This window comes from Enoplosus armatus, chromosome 18 (genome assembly GCF_043641665.1).
Source record: "Enoplosus armatus isolate fEnoArm2 chromosome 18, fEnoArm2.hap1, whole genome shotgun sequence".
In the NCBI taxonomy this organism is placed as follows: domain Eukaryota; kingdom Metazoa; phylum Chordata; class Actinopteri; order Centrarchiformes; family Enoplosidae; genus Enoplosus; species Enoplosus armatus.
The window spans coordinates 19,123,808-19,143,252 of NC_092197.1; the positions used below are offsets into that span (position 1 = coordinate 19,123,808).

The 19,445-nt window shown below is 45.0% G+C and overlaps 1 protein-coding gene across 1 annotated transcript; it reads right to left on the reverse strand.

Moving 5' to 3' along the window:
* Positions 1 to 914: 914 nt before the first annotated feature.
* Positions 915 to 13,814, reverse strand: st8sia3 (ST8 alpha-N-acetyl-neuraminide alpha-2,8-sialyltransferase 3). The gene is made up of 4 exons (XM_070924973.1): positions 13,558 to 13,814; positions 5,806 to 5,925; positions 3,427 to 3,984; positions 915 to 1,197 (listed from the first exon to the last, which is right to left on the reverse strand). The coding sequence occupies exons 1-4, from the start codon at positions 13,812 to 13,814 to the stop codon at positions 915 to 917; spliced, it is 1,218 nt and encodes a 405-aa protein (XP_070781074.1).
* Positions 13,815 to 19,445: the final 5,631 nt, after the last annotated feature.

Consider the following 19,445-nt stretch of genomic DNA (forward strand, 5'->3'; position numbering starts at 1 on the left):
GAGGGGGGGGGGGGCACAACAGTAGCTTGTAGTGTAGGAGACAACTGATGCAGCATCCTGGCACCTATGTACGTCAGGCAAGTTGTGAAAGGCGGCAAGCTGTGATTGGTCAGGACTTAATGTGTCGTCCGATCCCAGCGCAAGGAACCAGGTAACTCTGCCACTGAATAATCACACTGCTGTCTTACACAAAAATAAAAAAAAAGCAAGGGCCTGTGTGGTGTGTGGTAGCGCGTTGCTTCGGATGCTAGTGAGACGATGAAATATGACCCAGGAAGTCCACTTTGAGGGAGTGATCCACGGGTTTGAAGGCTTATCAGATGCCAAAACACTGCACACAATATGAGACAGGATTTTACAACTCTTGAAAGTTATCACTGTGACAATCGTTATTCTCCAAGACTGAATCTACAAGCCATGTGCACTCGCACGCGTCCGATTGGCCAGACGACGTCCACTGTGCAAGTGCAGCAAATCGTTGAGCCGGGTGCAGCTGTTTTGCCGCGGCCCCCTGCGTCGACGCAGTGCCCTCACAGGGACGAACAGAAGCATCGGCCTTCTTCAACGCAGCGCTAATGTCAGCCTGAACACGGCCTGTGTTTTAAACCGTTAATCTGCATATTTGTAGCGGGAGTGCCGAGAGCGATGAGTGAAAACACCGTGAGGCAACTCAAGGTTGTGTTGCTGCTGAAGAGCGTCCGGCTGCAGGTACACCTTCCAAAAAAAAAAAAACAAACTGCAGTCCCTCTCCTTCTTTAGATTCATGAGCTGTAGACAACTAATAGACTGTCAGGGTTTGTGCGAACGGTCCGTCTTGGGCGCAGGATCGTGGGCTTTTGCCCGGGGATCTTGGATAAAAACAGTTTAAGAAGCCATTGCGCCAGCTCAGTGCTGTCCCTGCTGCAGCTGTGGGCCTAAGCGCAGTGGGAGAGGCTGAGCTTCAGCAGTCCCTCTGTATGCATCTTGTAGAGGAGCTTGAACTCGGCGGGCAGCTGGTGGGACTCCTGCCATTTGGTGGTGAACTTGGTGCCCTTCTTGTCGTAGTAGTGGTACGGCAGCTCCTTACCCGTGTTGGGGTCCCAGCCGAAGGGCCAGAAGCCGTACAGGTGTATCTGGTCGCACATGGAGGACGCCAGCGTGTACATCAGGATGCCAGTGCTCAGGCGCTTCGGCGCCAGCTGCTTGGTTTTCCAGTAGCTGTCGAGTACAAGTTAGAAAGAACAATTATACATTAAAAGAACCTTACGTTTTTCAAATTACGTGGCGTGTAAGTCACTTGAAAGGGTAAAACGCCTGAATTCAATCCTCAATAGACCAAAGTCAACCCCTTAAATGTTGACAACGCTGCTCAGTCAGCTCTTACGTTAATGATTCAGGGTTTAAATGGCTTCATTTGGTGTTTTGTTAGGGACAGGATTGTAGATTTGGTGTAAAAATAAAATCAATTTATTATTTAAAGGCCTTTATATCATCAACTGCAGAGAGGACCAGCTATTCATCTAAACCAGGCTTGTATTAGAGACTTTTATTTCTATCTTCCCCTATTCCGTAAGTACATCTTATCATATTTTATAGAAACATCCGTATTTTCTGATCTGCTCCTCTTTACAGCTATCGTTGACGCTATTTTCTGTTCATGCAAACTCAACATTTCCTCCATGTTTACCTGTTCTCTCGATTAAATTCAACATAACGCACTTTTCACGGCAGTAATGCCATCAGTACAACGAAAGAGTCATGTCACACTCATCGCTCTGCTGCTCTAAGGTCCTCCACTCCAACAGAAACGCCGCATTCTTTCACTAATTATTGTTATCGCTATTTCTTTGATTACGTTAATTAAGGTGCTGCAAGTGAAACTCCAACACTTCCTGTATCTCAACAATAAAAGCCTCCCTGCAGCTCAAAAGACCGCAATCTCTCCATTGTTCCTGGTAGGCTTTTAAGGTAAATCAATGTAGGCACAAACCAGAACCAGAACCAGAATTTCAGTAAAACAAAAAAAAAAAAAGAAGGATAAAGAATAAACTATTATGGTTACGGTTAAGCTGCTGATGCTTTCATCAGGCAGTCCTGCTCACAGAGGGGGGAACTCTCCAAACTGGCCTCAACAAAAGCATTTCCAGGAGTCCTTGAGGTGCTGAAAGCCGTCTGAGCTGCTTAAACCTGGTAATTCTTCCAGAGCAAGTAGTTTTAATGGGATTGGTGAAGATTAGGCTACTGTACACACAGCCTTTTCGGCTGCTACAACACTAAGCACCAGACTTAAATCCCTCTCCACACACACAGTTGCAGCTCTGTGCCATACTTTTCACTAAATAGCTGTTTCCTTATAATCCAGCTTTGGAGCCTAAATCTCCTCTTTGCTATAGAGCACAGCTCAATACAATACAACCACAGGTTAGTTTCCACAAACTACGACAGACCGGACTGAGATACACTGGGACACAGACAGACATAGAGATAGAGAGAGGGAGAAAGACAGATGGACAGACTGACAGGTACCGACACGTTACGCAGGAAAAAAAACTGTGTCAACGTATTTGGCAAAAAACCACAGAGTAGTAATTAAACGTAATATTTGGGACTTGGGGCTTGAAAATCTATATTCTTCCTCATTATCAACAAATCCCATGAAAAGTGATCTGACCCAACAGTGATCTGGTACAGACTATTCCTTCCTCCTCTCACTGATGTCAAAAATATTAAAAACACATCGATGAGCCACCAGCACGTCCCTTCATTAACACGAACACACATGCTGTGTGTTCGTGTTAATGAAGTGAGCAAATACTCACTAGAGCACCCCAAATGTGTATTCATCCGCAGCTGAAAATAGTCCCCAATAAATGCACCGTTTCCGCCTGTCTGAGTAACGTAAACTACAGTGACCAGCTGTTTCAGGGGTATCTAAAAGTGAAACTATATATTTGTGAGCCGTGAAGTATTGAGAAGCAGACTAATGCATCGTTGTTTTTGGTCTCTTCGTGGGATTTGTTGACAATTAAAAAAAGCGCGCTCTTTAACTGGATCAGGGAAAACGCACGTTACTCACACGCTGGTGTGAATACATTTAGAATGCGTTGCAGTGGGAATGCAATAGGATCAGTTAGACCACATGTGGAGTCGAAAAGGTCACCTAACTTCGCTAACCTCACCCCGCTATCTCAAGGAAGCTAAGCAAAAAGCTACAGACAAGCACTTTTTTTCAGCAAAGGAAAAACAAGTGGAGCCTTTTTCAGCAGCATCGCTTCCCTTGACTTGGGACGCACCATGTTAGCTGGCCAGTCTGCTAGCACAGATTACCTGCTTTACAGAATAAAGAGAATGAGAACGTTTATTAGTACCAGGTGTAAAAGGCTCGTGTTACGATGTCATTGTTCCGGTATCCAGACACAGATCACGGTGTGTTACTGTGTGTCTTACTTGTTGATATACTGCATGATGTTTCCGGGCCAGGCCAGCTGGACCTTCAGCTGACCTTGGTGCTCCACGAAGAAGTCAACCAGCGTCCTCGTCACTGTGGCTGACGTGTGGAAGAAAAACGCCGGGATCCACAGGATGGCGCCGTCCAGCTTCTTCAGGCTCAGGAAGAAGTTGTTCCTGTCCTGCACAGTCAGCAAATTGTTGTAGTATTTCTCCAGGATACTGGGGTTAAAGGTCGTCATGTTGGTCCGCCGCCCAACGTCCTTCTTAAAGATCTCGGTGGGCGCGAAGTTGCAGCGGAAGACATAGTCAAACTTCTCGATCTGGGCACCGCAGCGCGAGCCGGTGAGGATGCCGCTGTTGCCGACCACGGCACAGACGTTGTAGTGCTTGTTGAGGATCGGCGAGACCTCGGGGAGGAGCGAGCGGAAGTTCTCGCCAATTGAGAAGACGTACTTGTGGCTGGAGTAGTCGTAGTGCATCAGCTGTCCGATTCGGACTGAGCCTCGCGTCAGTGTGAAGTTGTGGGGGATGTCGATGTACTGAGAGATCTCGTTTCTGCAAGACAAAAAAAAAAAACACATTTCTGTTCATTACGGCGTCCTTACTGTAAGCATCCACATGTCAGGCTAAATAATATCTGTTAGAAACCATATATGCTTCAGCGCAGGCCAATCTACACTGGATGGGCGCTATAATAGCAATACCTACACCGTGTAATGATGTTGGATTAGACTGTAGGTTGTTCCAGGTGGACAAAACACTATGAACAACATATAGCAGCCCAGTACATGAAAACTATTGGTGCTGCTGTTAATATGTGCGCCTTCTGCAGTTCTAAATATGAAGGGAAGCCATTGAAAAACAAGAAAACCTACATAGGACTATTTAACAACAGTAGCTGGGTTTCCGTATCACACATGCTTGCTTGGTTTTTAAGCCATTTCAAGTTAACATATTGGACATTTAAAGGCGCAGTTCACCCAAATTACAAAAAATTTTGAATCTAATAATAATTTAAAATACGTTTTCTTGTCCAATTTGAGATATCTGCGTCTGAATCTTCTGCTTCCACCCCAGATTTCTGGCAGCAGAAATCTCAAGGACAAATATCTCTAATCCTGCACGAACCTGCACCAGAACAAAACATCCCATGTTGCCCATGAAGGGATTTGAGCTTATTTTACCGCTCTGCTCTTTGTGTGGTACAGTTGATCGCAACAAAAAGTAATTGTGATAATGACATAAAGACAATTAAAGGAAAAGGCCTATGAGGGGTTTAAACCCAGAACTGAGCAGATCTGATGAACTATAAACAATAAAACCAGTTAATACCAGTTCTGCACTGAAGTCCTGTCCTTCAGCCTGATCGTTAACAATGATTATGATGTCGGTGACTCAGATTTAATGTAGAGAGTTCTCGATCCGCGTTAACGTTGAGGAGTGACTAGCAGGTTAAAGCTTGTGGATAACGGAGGAGCAGGACTGTTGATGTTGATGCAGTTGTTCTCTCTGTATTGCTGCTGCTTTGTTTCTTCACCCTTTGGCCCCTACAAATCTGGTTTAAGTGCATTTTGTTGGATTAAAATACATCAGTAACAAAGTAAGCATTTCATTCTCTGAAGCTTTCTCTCAGCTGATGATCAGTTTATCTCAACGTGATCTCAGCTCTCTGGTTGCACGAAAACGACCTCTGCTTATACTAGGGCTTGAAGTTTTGACCCGTAACAAACCAAACATATATAAGACAGCGGCAGGCAAGACTTGGACTTGGACTTGCCCCTAAGGACGTGAGACTTGCTTTGACCACGCGAGAGGCCCTACTTGAAACTTGACTCGGACTTAACCTAAAGGACTTCAGACTAGCTTTTAATAAGACTCGAGACTTGACTTGCACTTGTCTCGACTCAAGACTATACTTGGACTACACATCAGCCAATTATGTCACGTCAGTTTAAGTAACGTTCATGCACAGTGTGTCTGAAGTGAGTCTTTGAGTTGCAGTTATTTATACATTCGGTTACTTACACATGTTGAGTCAGACGAACTTAAACAGGTTTGATGAGGGATTTCGAAGGGTTCGGGTTTAAGCAGATTAGATACTGGATTCAGGTCCGACAACTACTACTGGACCCTAAAGCCAACAGCAACACAAGCCATCCGGTTTCAACATAAACCTTTCCTGTGAACGATAAATGTTCCCTGTGAATGCTTTTTGTTCTCCTTGCTTAGGAAAGTAAAAATGAAAGCTTTTTACTGCCGCTGCTCACTGCTGTAAGTGCTAAAAGCATGCTGTGAGCTTTCAGGACCATCAACAACAACAACAACAAAAAACCATCACAGAAAGAGAGAGACTGTGTGGGTGTCTGTGTAACCTACCTCAGCCGTATAAAAGCAGTGCTGTTGTAGCTCCATTTGGAGGAGTTCTGCAGGTCCTCGCTGAGAGCGTTGGTCAGAGGACTGAAAGCTGGATCCAGATACTTCAGCGCCAGCTGGGAGCTACACAGGCGAGGAGGAGGAGATAGAGACGTGGAAGTTAAACCTGTCTCCCTGTGTTAGGGGGCCGGCTTCATCCACTTGCACTTCACAGTGTTTTGAGGAGCATATCAACTCTTTTAAACAAGGTCTGTAGGCAATGCAAAACATCCTCATTTACGTGCATTGAAAACAATTAATGGATCATTTGTATGGCAGGCCAAGAAACACAAGCAGTCAGGCGATCAGGCAGGCTGTAAACAAGGGATCACTTGAGCCCGATTATTGAAACCACTTTATTTGGAGGTTGAAGCTGTTACAAACCAGGTCCGAACTGAAACTGGCACGCAAAACTGCTGAAAATGTGCGTGCATACATTTGGTAAAGTCAAACTCTGAGATAAAACTGTACTTTTCCGTGGTCTATTTAGTTCTCCTGCCGTGCATCTGGGCAGACGACATTTAGTTTTTCATGTTTCTTAACAAAAGTGTTGAGTTCATCCAATCAATCAAAGACGACTAAAAAAATGTCCATCATGTGAAAATGCTTTTTTGGTTTGCAAGAAGCAACGAGGATTGAATAAATTGTTTGATTTTGTTATGAATGTAAACTTGTGTGTGGAGATACCTTAAAACTGTAAGTGGGATGATCTAACTGCTTGTGTGTCTCGGTGTCACTGTAGAAAAGATGTCATAAACTGCAAAAATAAGACCCAAGATGTAATAAATCAGAAGCAACTTCAGCTCGGTTCTGGAATTATTCTTCCCAAAGCTAAAATGCCTCCAAAAGAAGCGGACTGAAATGTGCAGGTGTTATATAACATATAACATTATGTTCCTTTAGGGAACCAGCTGCAGCGGAAAAAAAAGACTCAGACAGTTTCATTTACACTATCAGCTCAGTGTAAACGCAGACTTTCAGCCTCTTTCCTTATCTTGGATCTAGATTAAAATCAGTGCACTGTGGGGAAATGAGCAGTAAGGCCATACTGTTGCAGAAATCATGTCCATCTTAGCAAGTTATTCATAGTTCATTTGAGACTCCGTATGTGGAGTGAAATACTTCAACCACCTTCAACCAAATTTGCTTCCATGTGCTTTCACTTTCAACATGGTTTTTTAACTGTCCACATTTTGAAATAACTGCATCTCAAGACATTTAAACCGCATGAGAAATCTAATGACGTCACCTCGTTGGTCAATCTCATCATGAGGTCAACATACTTCATAAGATGAACACTTTTTTTGCAGTGCAAAAAGCCCCAACTCTTCCCATTCTGCAAATGGGTATATTCAAGCCAAGGCTTAACCAGGTGATTAACCATGTACTCATTTACTTTGTAAGCTTTTCTATATGCCCGATTTTTGCATGGAAACCTTGACATTTTGAACGCATTTGAGTTTTTCTTTTCCATGGTGCCGTCCCTTCTAAGCTAGGTCAGAGCAGCATTCAGTTCATGTTTCCTGTAAAAGCAACACTCTCTCACACCCAGAGTCAAATGAGAATATGGACATCAGTTTCATCTTTGTGCGTCTGGTACAGAGAAAGGTCAAGGTTGTGTTTAGCCTAGCTTAGCAAAAAGAGGGGAAGCAGAGGAAAGCTGCTGGCCTAAAAGACCCACCTTTCAACGACTCTAAAACTGTCATATGTCTTGTTTTATCGAACAGGTGTAGTAGAAATGTTCAAATGAGACACTGTGGATCTCAAACGTCCTGTCCTGATGGTGGGGTTACAGGTTTGATTTCTGTCCTAACTCTACTGTCAACAAAATCCAACTGGTTATGTAGCTAGAGGACTGCTATTCCATGACGTCCTGGATAGACATCTCATGGAACCTGGACATTTCAGCCACTCAGCGTTGTTGATCGTTGAAAACATTGAAAACCTTGAACACACAAACTCACTGGATTTTAGGGAACGTTCTTAAGTGACTTTCAAGGTGGGAAAAAGAATGCAACAAACATGATTAATTCCAAGCTGGCTAAGCTAGACGTGCCCCGGACCTCTCTTCGTACTGGACACGAAGAGATGAAACTGATCCTCTCATCAGAAAGACCGACAAAGACTATTTTCTACAATGTTGGAAAGTTGGTTTAAACAGCGAACTCTGACTAAACATCCAAATGTCAAGGTTTCAGGTCAAGACTCTGCTATGGCAGACACAACTGGTCAAATAGTATTTGCTTTGTTTGGTTTGCACATTTGGCATGACGAACGAGGCTGGTGCAGTTTACCGCATCAGGACGGTTCAGACGGTGTCAGAGGTTTGATCACTGAGATTTTGATGAAATCCAACGCCAAAAGCTTATGTGATCAAACATCCTCTAACTTATACTGTCCTAGATGGCAAACCCCACCTCTGTGATGCCCGGCCAGTCTAAAACAAACCTCAAAGAGCGTGTGTAAATACTGTTTGACCTGGATCTGATGGCAGTCAGACCTCCAGCAGCTTTATTTTGTTGTTGCAGCGTCCGCCATCTTTGTAGACCGCGAGGCTCGGCCAGAGAGGTGCAGCGCTGAATCGGGATCAGCATGAAATAGCTACTGATAGAATTTGTCCAGAAGAACGCTTAGGAAATACTTTTTCATCCTTTATATGCACACAAGTTATTATCTGTGCAAAAGATAATCTAAGATTAAGATTAAAGAATCATTTTTCAGGCCTTTGGGGGCTCTGTACTATTCTGTTACTGAATATGTAGATGTTCCATGTCAGCATCAAGGAATAGAACCTTGAATAAAATGAGAAACTTGTTTGAGAGAAATCTCAAAATAAATCTAAATTCTTTATTTCATGCTGTTTCAGGTCCAACACCACACCACCCAAAAGGCCTCCGAGGAAATTCAGGGTCATAGACTCGTGGCTGCTTTGTGTCTTGTTAGTGACACAAACAGTTCGATGGCTGCAGGTTTCCGCATCGGCCAAAAACAGCTGAAGCAGAAGCTGCTGATGGTTTTACAAGAAAGACCAAAGACTCTCACACTTCAAATGATCGACAGCAAGAAGTAAGCGGTTTGGTTTTTCTTGCTCAGCGTCAGGCCACAGATAGATAGATAGATAGATAGATAGATAGATAGATAGATAGAAACAGGTAAAGATCAACTCCCGTAGCAAAAATAAAAATCTTAAAATAAAGGAACAGGAAAGGCAGAGTACATCCTTGTGTTGTAAGTTAAAACGTCAGTACTCTGTATTCACCTCAGGTCGGGTTTGCGAGGTGGCCTCTCGCTGCAGGAGGAATGTAACACAAACACAAAAAAAAAATGAACTCATTCACTCTTATCTTAATCATCACCAGTGACTTTAAAATGACATTTAACTGACAGACAGGAATACCTGCAGTAGACTCAACAAAGACCTGGCATGCAGAGGTAAAGTGCATTTGAAATACAGGTATTGTTGTACAATGATATGATGTAGAGTACGTGTACTTCACATCATATCATTGTACAACAACAAAACACTTCATTGTGATGTAATACAGCTCTAACAGGAGGTCATTTAAGTTGCGTGGCAATCTTTGCAACAGTTACAAAGAGCTGCCGGAATAAAAAGAAAAACATTTTGACATGTTTTGGTTCATCAACACTGCATGATGCAATACATTTACAATAAAATGTCTTAGCCACTGGAGGGCTCATTTAAATTAACATTTTAATTCCCTGCAAAACTAGCGCAAATTAGCAACTGTTAGCATGCTAAACTACGAGGGTGCACATGGTTAACATTATACCTGCTAAATATCAGCATGTCCCTGCAAAACAAATGACATTCACGTTAGCCTCAGCTGTACTTTGTGTTTAGTGCTAATTTGCTAATGTTAGCATGCTATTGCCTTTGACTAAGATGGCGTACATAGTTAACATAATACCAGCTAAATATCAGCATGTTAGCATTGTTGTTGTTACCATGTTAGCATGCCGACTTTAGCATTTACGCGCATTTGCTCTTCTTCTAGGACTCTTAGTCTTGTTCTTCAGCAATCTCTTGTTCATACAGAGCCTACATTTTGTTGTCATTTGCACAATGAAGGGTACAGTTGAGACATAAATAGAACTACAACTTCATGTTTATGACCTTTGGGTCGTTCTTCTCTGCCTCAAACAGTCAGTGCTGGGTATAACTACCCAGGTGTAAGTCATCTTTACCTCTGAAAGATAAAAGAATGGGAGGTGCACGACCATGCGCTACGACAGCTTGCAGCGCCAACGCGCCCAGGGACGCCCCATCAAGCATAAACAAGTCTGACCATTAAAGTCTAGTGGACATTTGGGTCGGATGGGCTTGGGTCACCAACATCATTTGGAGTTTTTCATTGTAATCTGTTGTTCAGAGGACAGACAGACCATCAGATGGACGGACACCCTCTCCATCCACTGGCTGCACCACACACAGATGTTCCTGATAATAAACACAGCAGAAAACTTCTATAGATGTGTCCAACAGCAGAGTGTTTTCTCTTCAAAATGCTGCTCTCCTTCACATCTAACTCACTCTGAGCGTAACCTTGGCCTGCGGTGACGGCGGGCAAGGGGGAAAATGATACAGGCGGGAGGAAAATGAATGCGGCTCTCATGCCCGTAAATCAGAGCCAAGGACGGCTTGCCGACCTCCAGAACCTTCATCAGAGGCGACGTGTGTGTGTTTTAGCGTCACACTCTGGACCTGACCAAACGCGTCAGACAAAAAAAAAAAAGATTTACAGAATGATTTTCCATGGAGCTGTACTGCAGTGGCCCTGCTAAAACCTGTTCAAAATCCTCAGAGAGCTCTGCTGGTGTCAACAGGCGTCCTGTTTGGACGGGAATCAGATGCACACACACACACACTGAAGATCTGGCCATATCAAACTAGTTCTGAAAGGTGGCCAGACACACGGCCTCATTAACAATAAACTACTACTAATTGAGAGCTGAAGCCCCTCACACCCCCTCACTGAGCTCGCCTCTGCCCAATTAGCTTCTGTTCCTTAATGCGTTTTCTCATAGAGTGTTTCAGTGTATCAGCCGTTCTGAAACGTTGAAACTGTGGTTTTTTTTGTACCACTCTGATTCGTCCCTCTGGCTGGCTTCTTCTCCATAGCAACGGCGGCTGAGGCTCATGGATATTGTAGTTTTGGTCGTAACATAATAACCTACGCGAAATAACGGCGGCCCCGCCCACTTTGCAACCCTACATCGCTGCCAATTTAACTTCCAAAGGTACTTTTTACACGTCTTTCTACTTTTTTTTATTCTTAGTACTTTGCAGCTGGAGTAGCTCCTCTGTTTCCTCTGTGCATTGCATTGTGGGATAGTAACGTCCATTAACAGCACACTCTAAACTCGAGCGATTCAGCCTGCATGCTGGCTTGAAGTATACCGTAAAAACTTATAGCAGAGACGTTGTTTCAGATTTTCAGAAGTGTATTTTATGATATTTCTGGCCTGCCCCTGTTTAAATTGCAGGTGATGCCTTTTTTGCTAAATGTCTGCTCTAAACTTTTATCAATATGACATCGGTATTCCCGGAATCCTTTCAAACGACATACTTCAAAACGTGCACGAAAACAGCTGGATAGAAACACGGCAATGAAAGGACCCAAGGAGAGACAGAGGAGTGTGGCTACGAGTGAACGAGCTGATCCATAGTTCACAGCTGTGGGATTAAGTGACAGATGCCCTGTTTTCCTTTAGGCCGACTGAGGAAACACACTGACATGTACTGCATTTAGACCAGCGTATCAAGGGCAAAAGAAAAAAATCCGCCAATCGGTGTCGCCCACCGCTGACACGAGAGACAGGATGTAGTCTGCCCGGTTGTACTTGTATATTCGCCATGAAATGTATTTATAACATCCGTGCTGTCGCTGGAAAACACAAACCTGAAGCGACTCAGCTGAGGCATACGGATGAAGATGCTTTGCAGAGGCGGCAGCAGTAACAGCGCGTACTTTATTGTGCCGTAAGGAAAGGCAGCAGTGGCTTAAAATAAAGTCTGGTTGAGGAACCTGCTGCTGATTTGGGGTCTGTTAGCTGTCAGCGCAGCCCCTTTACTCCCTTCCTCGGTAAATGATCGGATTGTCACTGATCATCTGCCGTCACCTCATCTGATGATGTTTCAATCGTAAAGGCCCTTGAGTCACTCTGAATTCTTACTTTGACCTACGTGTAAATGCAGTATGGCTGCTAGTAGTAGTAGTAGTAGTAATACCAACAGCTGTAGCAGTAGCAATAGCTATAGTTGTACTGTAGTAGAAGCGTAGTAGGAGTAAGTATTCTAGTAGTAATATAGTAGTGGGAAAATAGTAAATTAGAAGTAGTAATGATAGTAGACATACATTGGTAGTGGCAGTATGTAGTTTGAATAGTAGTGGTGTTACGACTAGTAGTAGTATGGTAGTAGTAGTAGTAGTAGTAGTCGGTAGAGGAAGAGCAGGGGGAGGGGGAGTGAGAATGCTAGTAGTAATAGTAGTTCCAAAAGCAGTAGTACTAGTAGAAGTAGCCATGGGAAAATAGCAGTAGTACCACTGGTAGGAGTAGATGAGTTGTAGTCCAAGTAGGCCTACATGTAGAAGCAGCAGCGATAGTGAGAGTAGTAGTGGTGTTAGTACTAGTATTAGTACTATAACAGCAGTGGTCGTGGTGAAATTAGCATGTCTGTGAGGCAATTAGCTTAGCTTAGCATAAAGACTACTACTACTACTACTACTAACAGCCTCCACTCTTCCGGTTTCAGGCCTCCCACCAGACTTCAGTGAGGTCCAACACCGACGTTGGCTGATGAGGCCTGGCTCGCAGCCTGTGTCCCAGCTCGTCCCAAAAAGGCGCGAGACGGGTTGAGGTCAGGGTTCAAGTTCTTCATGTCATGTTGAAACCTTCCCCCAAAACTGTTGCCACAAAGCAGCCCAGTATAGCGAGTTACGGTTGAGGCCAATGTTCGATGAGGGAGCGCGGAGGTCGGGGGGCCGGCGGACGGAGAGGACACAGGAGCTGGCGTCCCGTCACAGTCCACACGTGTTCACTAACCCTAAAAGCCAATGGCGACGACAATCTTTCCCCAACATTAACGCCACGTGCAGATATTATCAAAAAGAAACACATCGTCATTAATCTCATTTTGCAGAATGATCTAACACCAGCCTTCTGTCTGGACCAAAAGCACACTAAAGCATGTGGACAGGGGGGGGGGGGGTCAGCGTATTTCTGTAGCCCTGTAGCATATAATAATTAGAATGAGCATTTCAGACGTGCACAAAAACAAAAAAAAACCGCACTCTTACAGTGGTCAGCCAAAGTGCAGAGAAGGACAGATACTGCATGAAGCCCGTCAGAGCAGCAGAGAAGAGGCCTTCACCTGGGTCTGACCAGGGAACACCTGCCTCAGCTTCAGCCGACGAAAGCTTGCGTACTCTCGTCTGATTTGCCGGCACAAACTTGAGACGCGATTCTGAAAACAGCAGTAAGTGATGATCATTGATGAGGATTTAAGACCCTGAAGCCTGCGTCGAGTGCAGGCTTCCGTTCAACTGCTCTGTCGACCCTGTCAGCGTGTACACACCTGGAATTACTCCAGATACAATCCCAACACTCAGCTGATCTGATGCAAAGCAGCAGCAGCATCTGCATCTACAGCTGTGCCCCCCACCCCCACCCACCCCCCCTGCCTGGACTCACCGAAACCCCGCATGGAACATGGACATCCTGGATCCTCCGTTGGGTCCGTATCTAGGGGTGCTGAGCAGGAAGTCCTTCTTGATGGACACGTAGCTGATGAGCGACAGGATGAGCAGCGCCACGCTGAACATGACGAGCCCCAGCGCGCTGGCGATCCGCACCATACTGCCTCTCTGCGGGAACCAGCCCCCCCGGGCCGGAGGATCACTGACCGGCGGCCACGACGAGGAGACGGCGAGCACCCAGGCGCACCGCATCAGCGGCAGAAGGAGGGCGGAGACGCGGAGGCGACGCGCGCTTCACGCAGAATTCAGAGGTCCATGCGGGGAGGGGGAAGAGGTGCGGTGGCGCGGCAGCGGCGACGCGCGAGCGGCGGAAAGGGACGCAGAGAAGGAGAAGGCCGGACAGGCGGACGAGGACGCGCAGACCGCGGGTTTATTGACGCGTTTAACAGAGGCCATGAAGGCTACATAGTCCATGCGCGGGGCGGGGGAGGGAGGAGCGGCAGGCCGCGCTCATGCAGCAGATTTCATAACCGAAATACGAGGCGAGGCGGCCGCGACGCGTCTGCGGAGGAAAAGACGCAGGGAGAGCGAGGGTGACGCATTGACAGCCCGGAATGGAGAGCAAGGGAGGGAGGGAGGGAGGAAGAGGAGGAGGAGGAGGAGGAGGAGGCGGGGGTCTTGGAGGGTTTGTTTGTTTTTATCTTCTGCGGGCATGCGGGCTCAGATCGCAGCCGGTTTCAAGACCCCGAGGGGGCGAAATAAAGCGGCGACACGCGACGTCCTGCAGGGAGAAGATGGTGGCGACGACCGGCGGATGCTGTGCCCCCTCTTCATCTGCATCCTCGGCGCCTCCCCCCCCTCCCTCCTCTCTCCGGCAGTCTAGTGAATTAAGCCGGAGTGTCGCTTTAAGGAGACGCAGCTCTGCTATCGCGGTAATCAGATAAACAGCAGCAGCAGCAGCAGCAGCATCCGAGGCGGAGCTCTGCTCAGCCCTGATGGAGGCAGAGAGAGCAGGGGGGGGGGGGGGAGGACACCTGCCGCCCCCCCAGGAGCACGTGAACAAAATCATGTGTTTCTTTTCCTCATGACACATTTCTGTGGACTGACAGCATGTTCACACACGGACACACACACAGCTGATAATACCTGTTCCTCTCAGAGCCCATGATAAAAACAACTGCAGGTGCCAAGTTTGTTTTGCACATAGGCCTATATGATATACAGTGTTATATATAATGTTCAGCCACTGTGCACATTTTCATGTGTTTCACACAGACTTTGTGATGGTAATGTGTTCTCAATATAGGGATGTACAAATGCTTTACAGACAGCTCAAAGGGGTAAGCATGTGACATTATGCAATTTTTTATTTTGTTTTCCGCTGCATTTGAAAACAAAACGATCCGTGTTATCCGAGATACAACCTCGGAGCCCGGACGACAACTTAGCCTAGCAACTTAGCGATGCTTTTCAGGGGGGGGCTTCTGGTGTCGACAGTGGATATCTGATAGTCAGTGCGTCCCGAGATTGCATTTTGGTCAGTGAGTTCAAATCAGTCTCTCCGCATGGAGGGTTTACTTGCTTGAAGCCAAAGCCCGCTCAAACGTGATTGGTCAATACTGCTCGGACCACAAATGGAACCCAGAGCGCCTCCGATACCAAAATCAAATCTCTGCGGCCGTGCTAACGGCTCTGCGCGGACGCGCTTGTGGCCATAACTAAACGCTAACATTAGCACGCTAACACGCGCACAGCAATGCGTAACGTGTACTACGTTGACCCTCGTCGTTTGGCTGCGTCAGTCAAGTCGAGTCAATTTTGATTCGAGACTGACCTCCCTTTAAAAAAAAAAACGACATGTGTCGTGGCATTTAGGTGACAGAGCCCTCCATGATGAATGTCTGTGGAATTCTCCTTATTGGACAAGCTGTCTCAACAGGGTAAAGTTGGCGTTGCAATCCCTCCGCCCCAGCATCACACGATTACAGGTATGAGCGACGTGTTCAACACGGCAAACTGAGCATTTCCTGAATGTCAGTCATTTTTACACAGTTGTTTTCGAATTGTTCTCACCAAAAACGCAAACACAGACAGACAAGCAAGAGGCCCTGTGGACGCATGGAGACATCGGACAGAAAGACCGAAGACAGACAGGCTGTCGTGGCTGCTGTGACCTTTCTACTGGTCTTAAGGCCTGACAGAGCCTAACACACACACACACACACACACACAGGTGACATACACACAGCAGCAGTCCCATTTGTCCCAGGCACCAGTCAGCGTTGCAGTTTTTGTCTCCACAGTGTTTCCAGTTGATGCAGCAGATAAGGTTGAGCGGGGTAAATTACACAATTTAATATCTCAACTAGGAGCTGTACAGTAACACTTCATCATGGACAGTGGATAGATATCAGAACCGAGGATGTGTGTGTGTGTGTGTGTGTGTGTGTGTGTGTGTGTGTGTGTCCTCACACAAGGGAGTTGACTCTGGTTTTAAGTTCCAGGGACAACAAAGATAAATAAACAAACATAGAACTATCAGATACAAGTAAGTGAATAAATAGGTGTGTATATAAATATATATATAAAAAAGCAACAACAACATACAGTGTCTTAAAAAGTTGCTGAACAAAATGTGAATATCATAATAAGTCCACATTCCTCTGAGCAGGAAAAGCACAGTTTTTTACTAAAAACACTGAGCACGTGCCTTGTTCCACTTAAAATGTGTCAGGAAGCGAAGCCCCTGGACCCCTCAGTACTAAATGGAATGCAGCCATTTTGACAGTAATGTTAGTAATTACACCTGTGCGTGACAATGCGCAAAGCAAATGGAGGGAGCTCCCAACGGCCGCAGGAACACCTTAGAAAATAAGGAAATAACTAGTAAACGTCACATGCCCATCAATACGTGCCGTAAAATGCAAGAGTGGCATACTCTTCCACTCTTCCACACTGTAGTGTGCAGTACAGAACAATAAGTAACGCATAGTACAGTTCCAAAGTGTGCATTGGCACGGCATGTAGGTGGAATTTTTCAGTGTATAAACTTTAACCTTTAACTTCCGTCACCGGTAACCATGGCAACTAATCAACAGCCAGCTATCGGGCTCCGCACACTTGACTAGCATCGGCAGTTTCCTGCTGAGAGAAAATCAATGATCGCCACATTGTCAGATGCAACCGGCTTTGACTGACTTTTCAGACAAATCTGGCATTTTAGAATATTTTATTATTATTACTTTTTTTTACATTTGTGCACGTGTTTTGATATTGCCTTGTATTCTTCATTACCATTTATTGTCGTTATCGTGCCATTTCATCGCTGCTTACTGCTGATGCCATTTGCTCACTACTGTTGTGCCGCTCACTTCAATTTGTACAGCACTTTGGTCAACTCTGGTTGGTTTTAAAGGTGCTATATGAATGAACTTGATTTGATTTATATTTATTAATATCTGGATGAGACTCTAAACAGCCACAGAGGGAGTTAAATGGCAGACAGATATTGACATCTAGTACAGTGCGGCTTTCAGACAGGAGGACAGAGGACAACTGAAATGATGTTGTTATATTTGTATTCGTATATACATATAAATCGTTACCTCACTGCACTGCATCGCACTTCACTTTATTTGGATAGCACTTCATTTTGCTTTACTTTACTTTTCTTCATTTTATTTTATTTCACTGTATAGTCATTTAGTTTGCATAACTTCACTTCAACTCACTGCACAGCACTTCATTGCTGTTCACTCCAAACAGCCACAGATGGAGTCTAATGCCAGACAGGTTTGACCTCATTGGTATAACACAGTGCTGCTGTCAGAGGCATGAGGCCAGATGTAAGCAAGTGCCTACAATTATAATTTAGTCGGTTACACACAACAACTGAACAATGACTTTGGAATAATATATATAAAGCAGCCTTTCCTTGAGGGAATGGATGCGGTGGAGGAACAGAGAAAGGGAAAAAAAAGCAGACCAGAGAAAGGAGGGAGAAAAGAGAGGCCGTAAGAGGAGAGGGTTTGGTAATCAGTTAAACTAAGGAAACAAGATGAGGGAGGAGAAGGGTGGGAGATGTGAGTGTAACAGATAGACAAGAGAAAGTAAAATGATACTGAGAGGAGAGAGAAGAGGAGAGATCCAGGATGAAGATATAGGCGAATCAGCTTCCGATAGATGAAACAGGCCATCGGGATTGTATTTTTTTTTCTTTTTTCCTTCGGAGAGCGGCCAACTCCGTGAGGATGCTTCTTCATCCCTCTGACCCCTAAAGAGTCACCAGCTGTCACTGTTTCACACTCTATCAACAGGAAGTGACGGGCATATGGACCCACCCATCACTGCTGTCATATTACAGCATGTAACCCAGGGATGCAGATGGTTTATGGAGATTAATGGAATTTTGTTTTAGCTGCTCAAAGACAAGGGACTTCTTGAAAGAACTCAACAGTGACGTGTCCGTCCAGAAAGTGACACAAGACCTGACTGTGGACAGGGACTGTCGCTTCATGTACAGCCTGACATGTTTAGCATGGTGGCGCAGTGGTTAGCACAGTCGCACGGTAAGAAGTCAAAGTGTCCTTGAGCGGAACACTGAACCCTAAGTTGGTGGCGATGGAGGCCAGCACCTTGCATGGCAGCTCAGTCATCATCGGTGAGTGACGGGGCGAATGATTACAGCACTATATAAGTGAGACCATCTACCATTTATGTGAGAGTTTGCACCAAGCTCAGTGTGGTAACATATCTTTAAAAGAAGGGACCCAACAGTTTTACTGACTACCCTTCACTTCTCATCACTTGACTTCATTTCACTATACTTACCTCCGTTCACTTCGGTGCACTGCACTTCACTTTACTGCACTGTATTGCACTACAGTGTACTTATGTACATTACTCTGCATTGCACTTGACTTCACTGCATTGCACTTTACTTCACTTTATTTCTTTTAACTTAACGTCATTTCACTGCATTGCACTTCACTTTACCTCACTGGATTGTACTTCACCTCACTTCACTTTACTTCACTTTATTTCTTTTTACTTTAATTTATTTCACTGCATTGCACTTCACTTTACCTCACTGGACTGTACTTCACCTCACTTCACTTTACTTCACTTTATTTCTTTTTACTTTAATTTATTTCACTGCATTGCACTTCACTTTACCTCACTGGACTGTACTTCACCGCATTGCGCTTCACTTTATTTCACTTTATTTCTTTTTACTTTTCTTCATTTACTTGACCTCACTTCACTCCACCTCAGAACACTGTACTGCACTTGACTGCACTTCAATTTACTTCACTTTAATGTCTCTTCGAGCGAAATTCTTTATTATGCACTGTACCATACCTTTTTGTTTTGTTTTTAATGAACAACTCTCCAAATTAGAAATGTAACAGCACGAATTGCAATATGGAGGAAGTTTGCCTGACCACAATGCACCTGGCTTTATTACTGATGACACTGTTTCGGCCACTGTCTTACTGGGCCTGTTTCATGATATTCTGCAACCTGCATGCTTTAAAAGTATTTGATTGAATGTGTGTTTCCTGCCTCAGCTATCTTCTTCATGCACTACTGCAGTTATACTGCAGTTTCAAAAAGTGAAAGGTAGCAGCTGCGGATTGAAAATAAGCGCAGTCACACCTGTAAAGTATTTTTGGGGCAGAGCGAGGGGACAGATTTAAAGTAGGGTAGAGCCTCACTGCTGCCCCAGTTACATAAAGATGGTTATGCCTTTTTTTTTTTCATCACTTTGTGGTCAATATTCTCTAGTAAAACCAGCTTAGGCAGTGCAGTTACTCTGGGCTAGCTGCGGTAGCATTTTCTGAAAAGAAGTGATGAAGAAGTGAAAAGGGGTGAAAAGGGGGT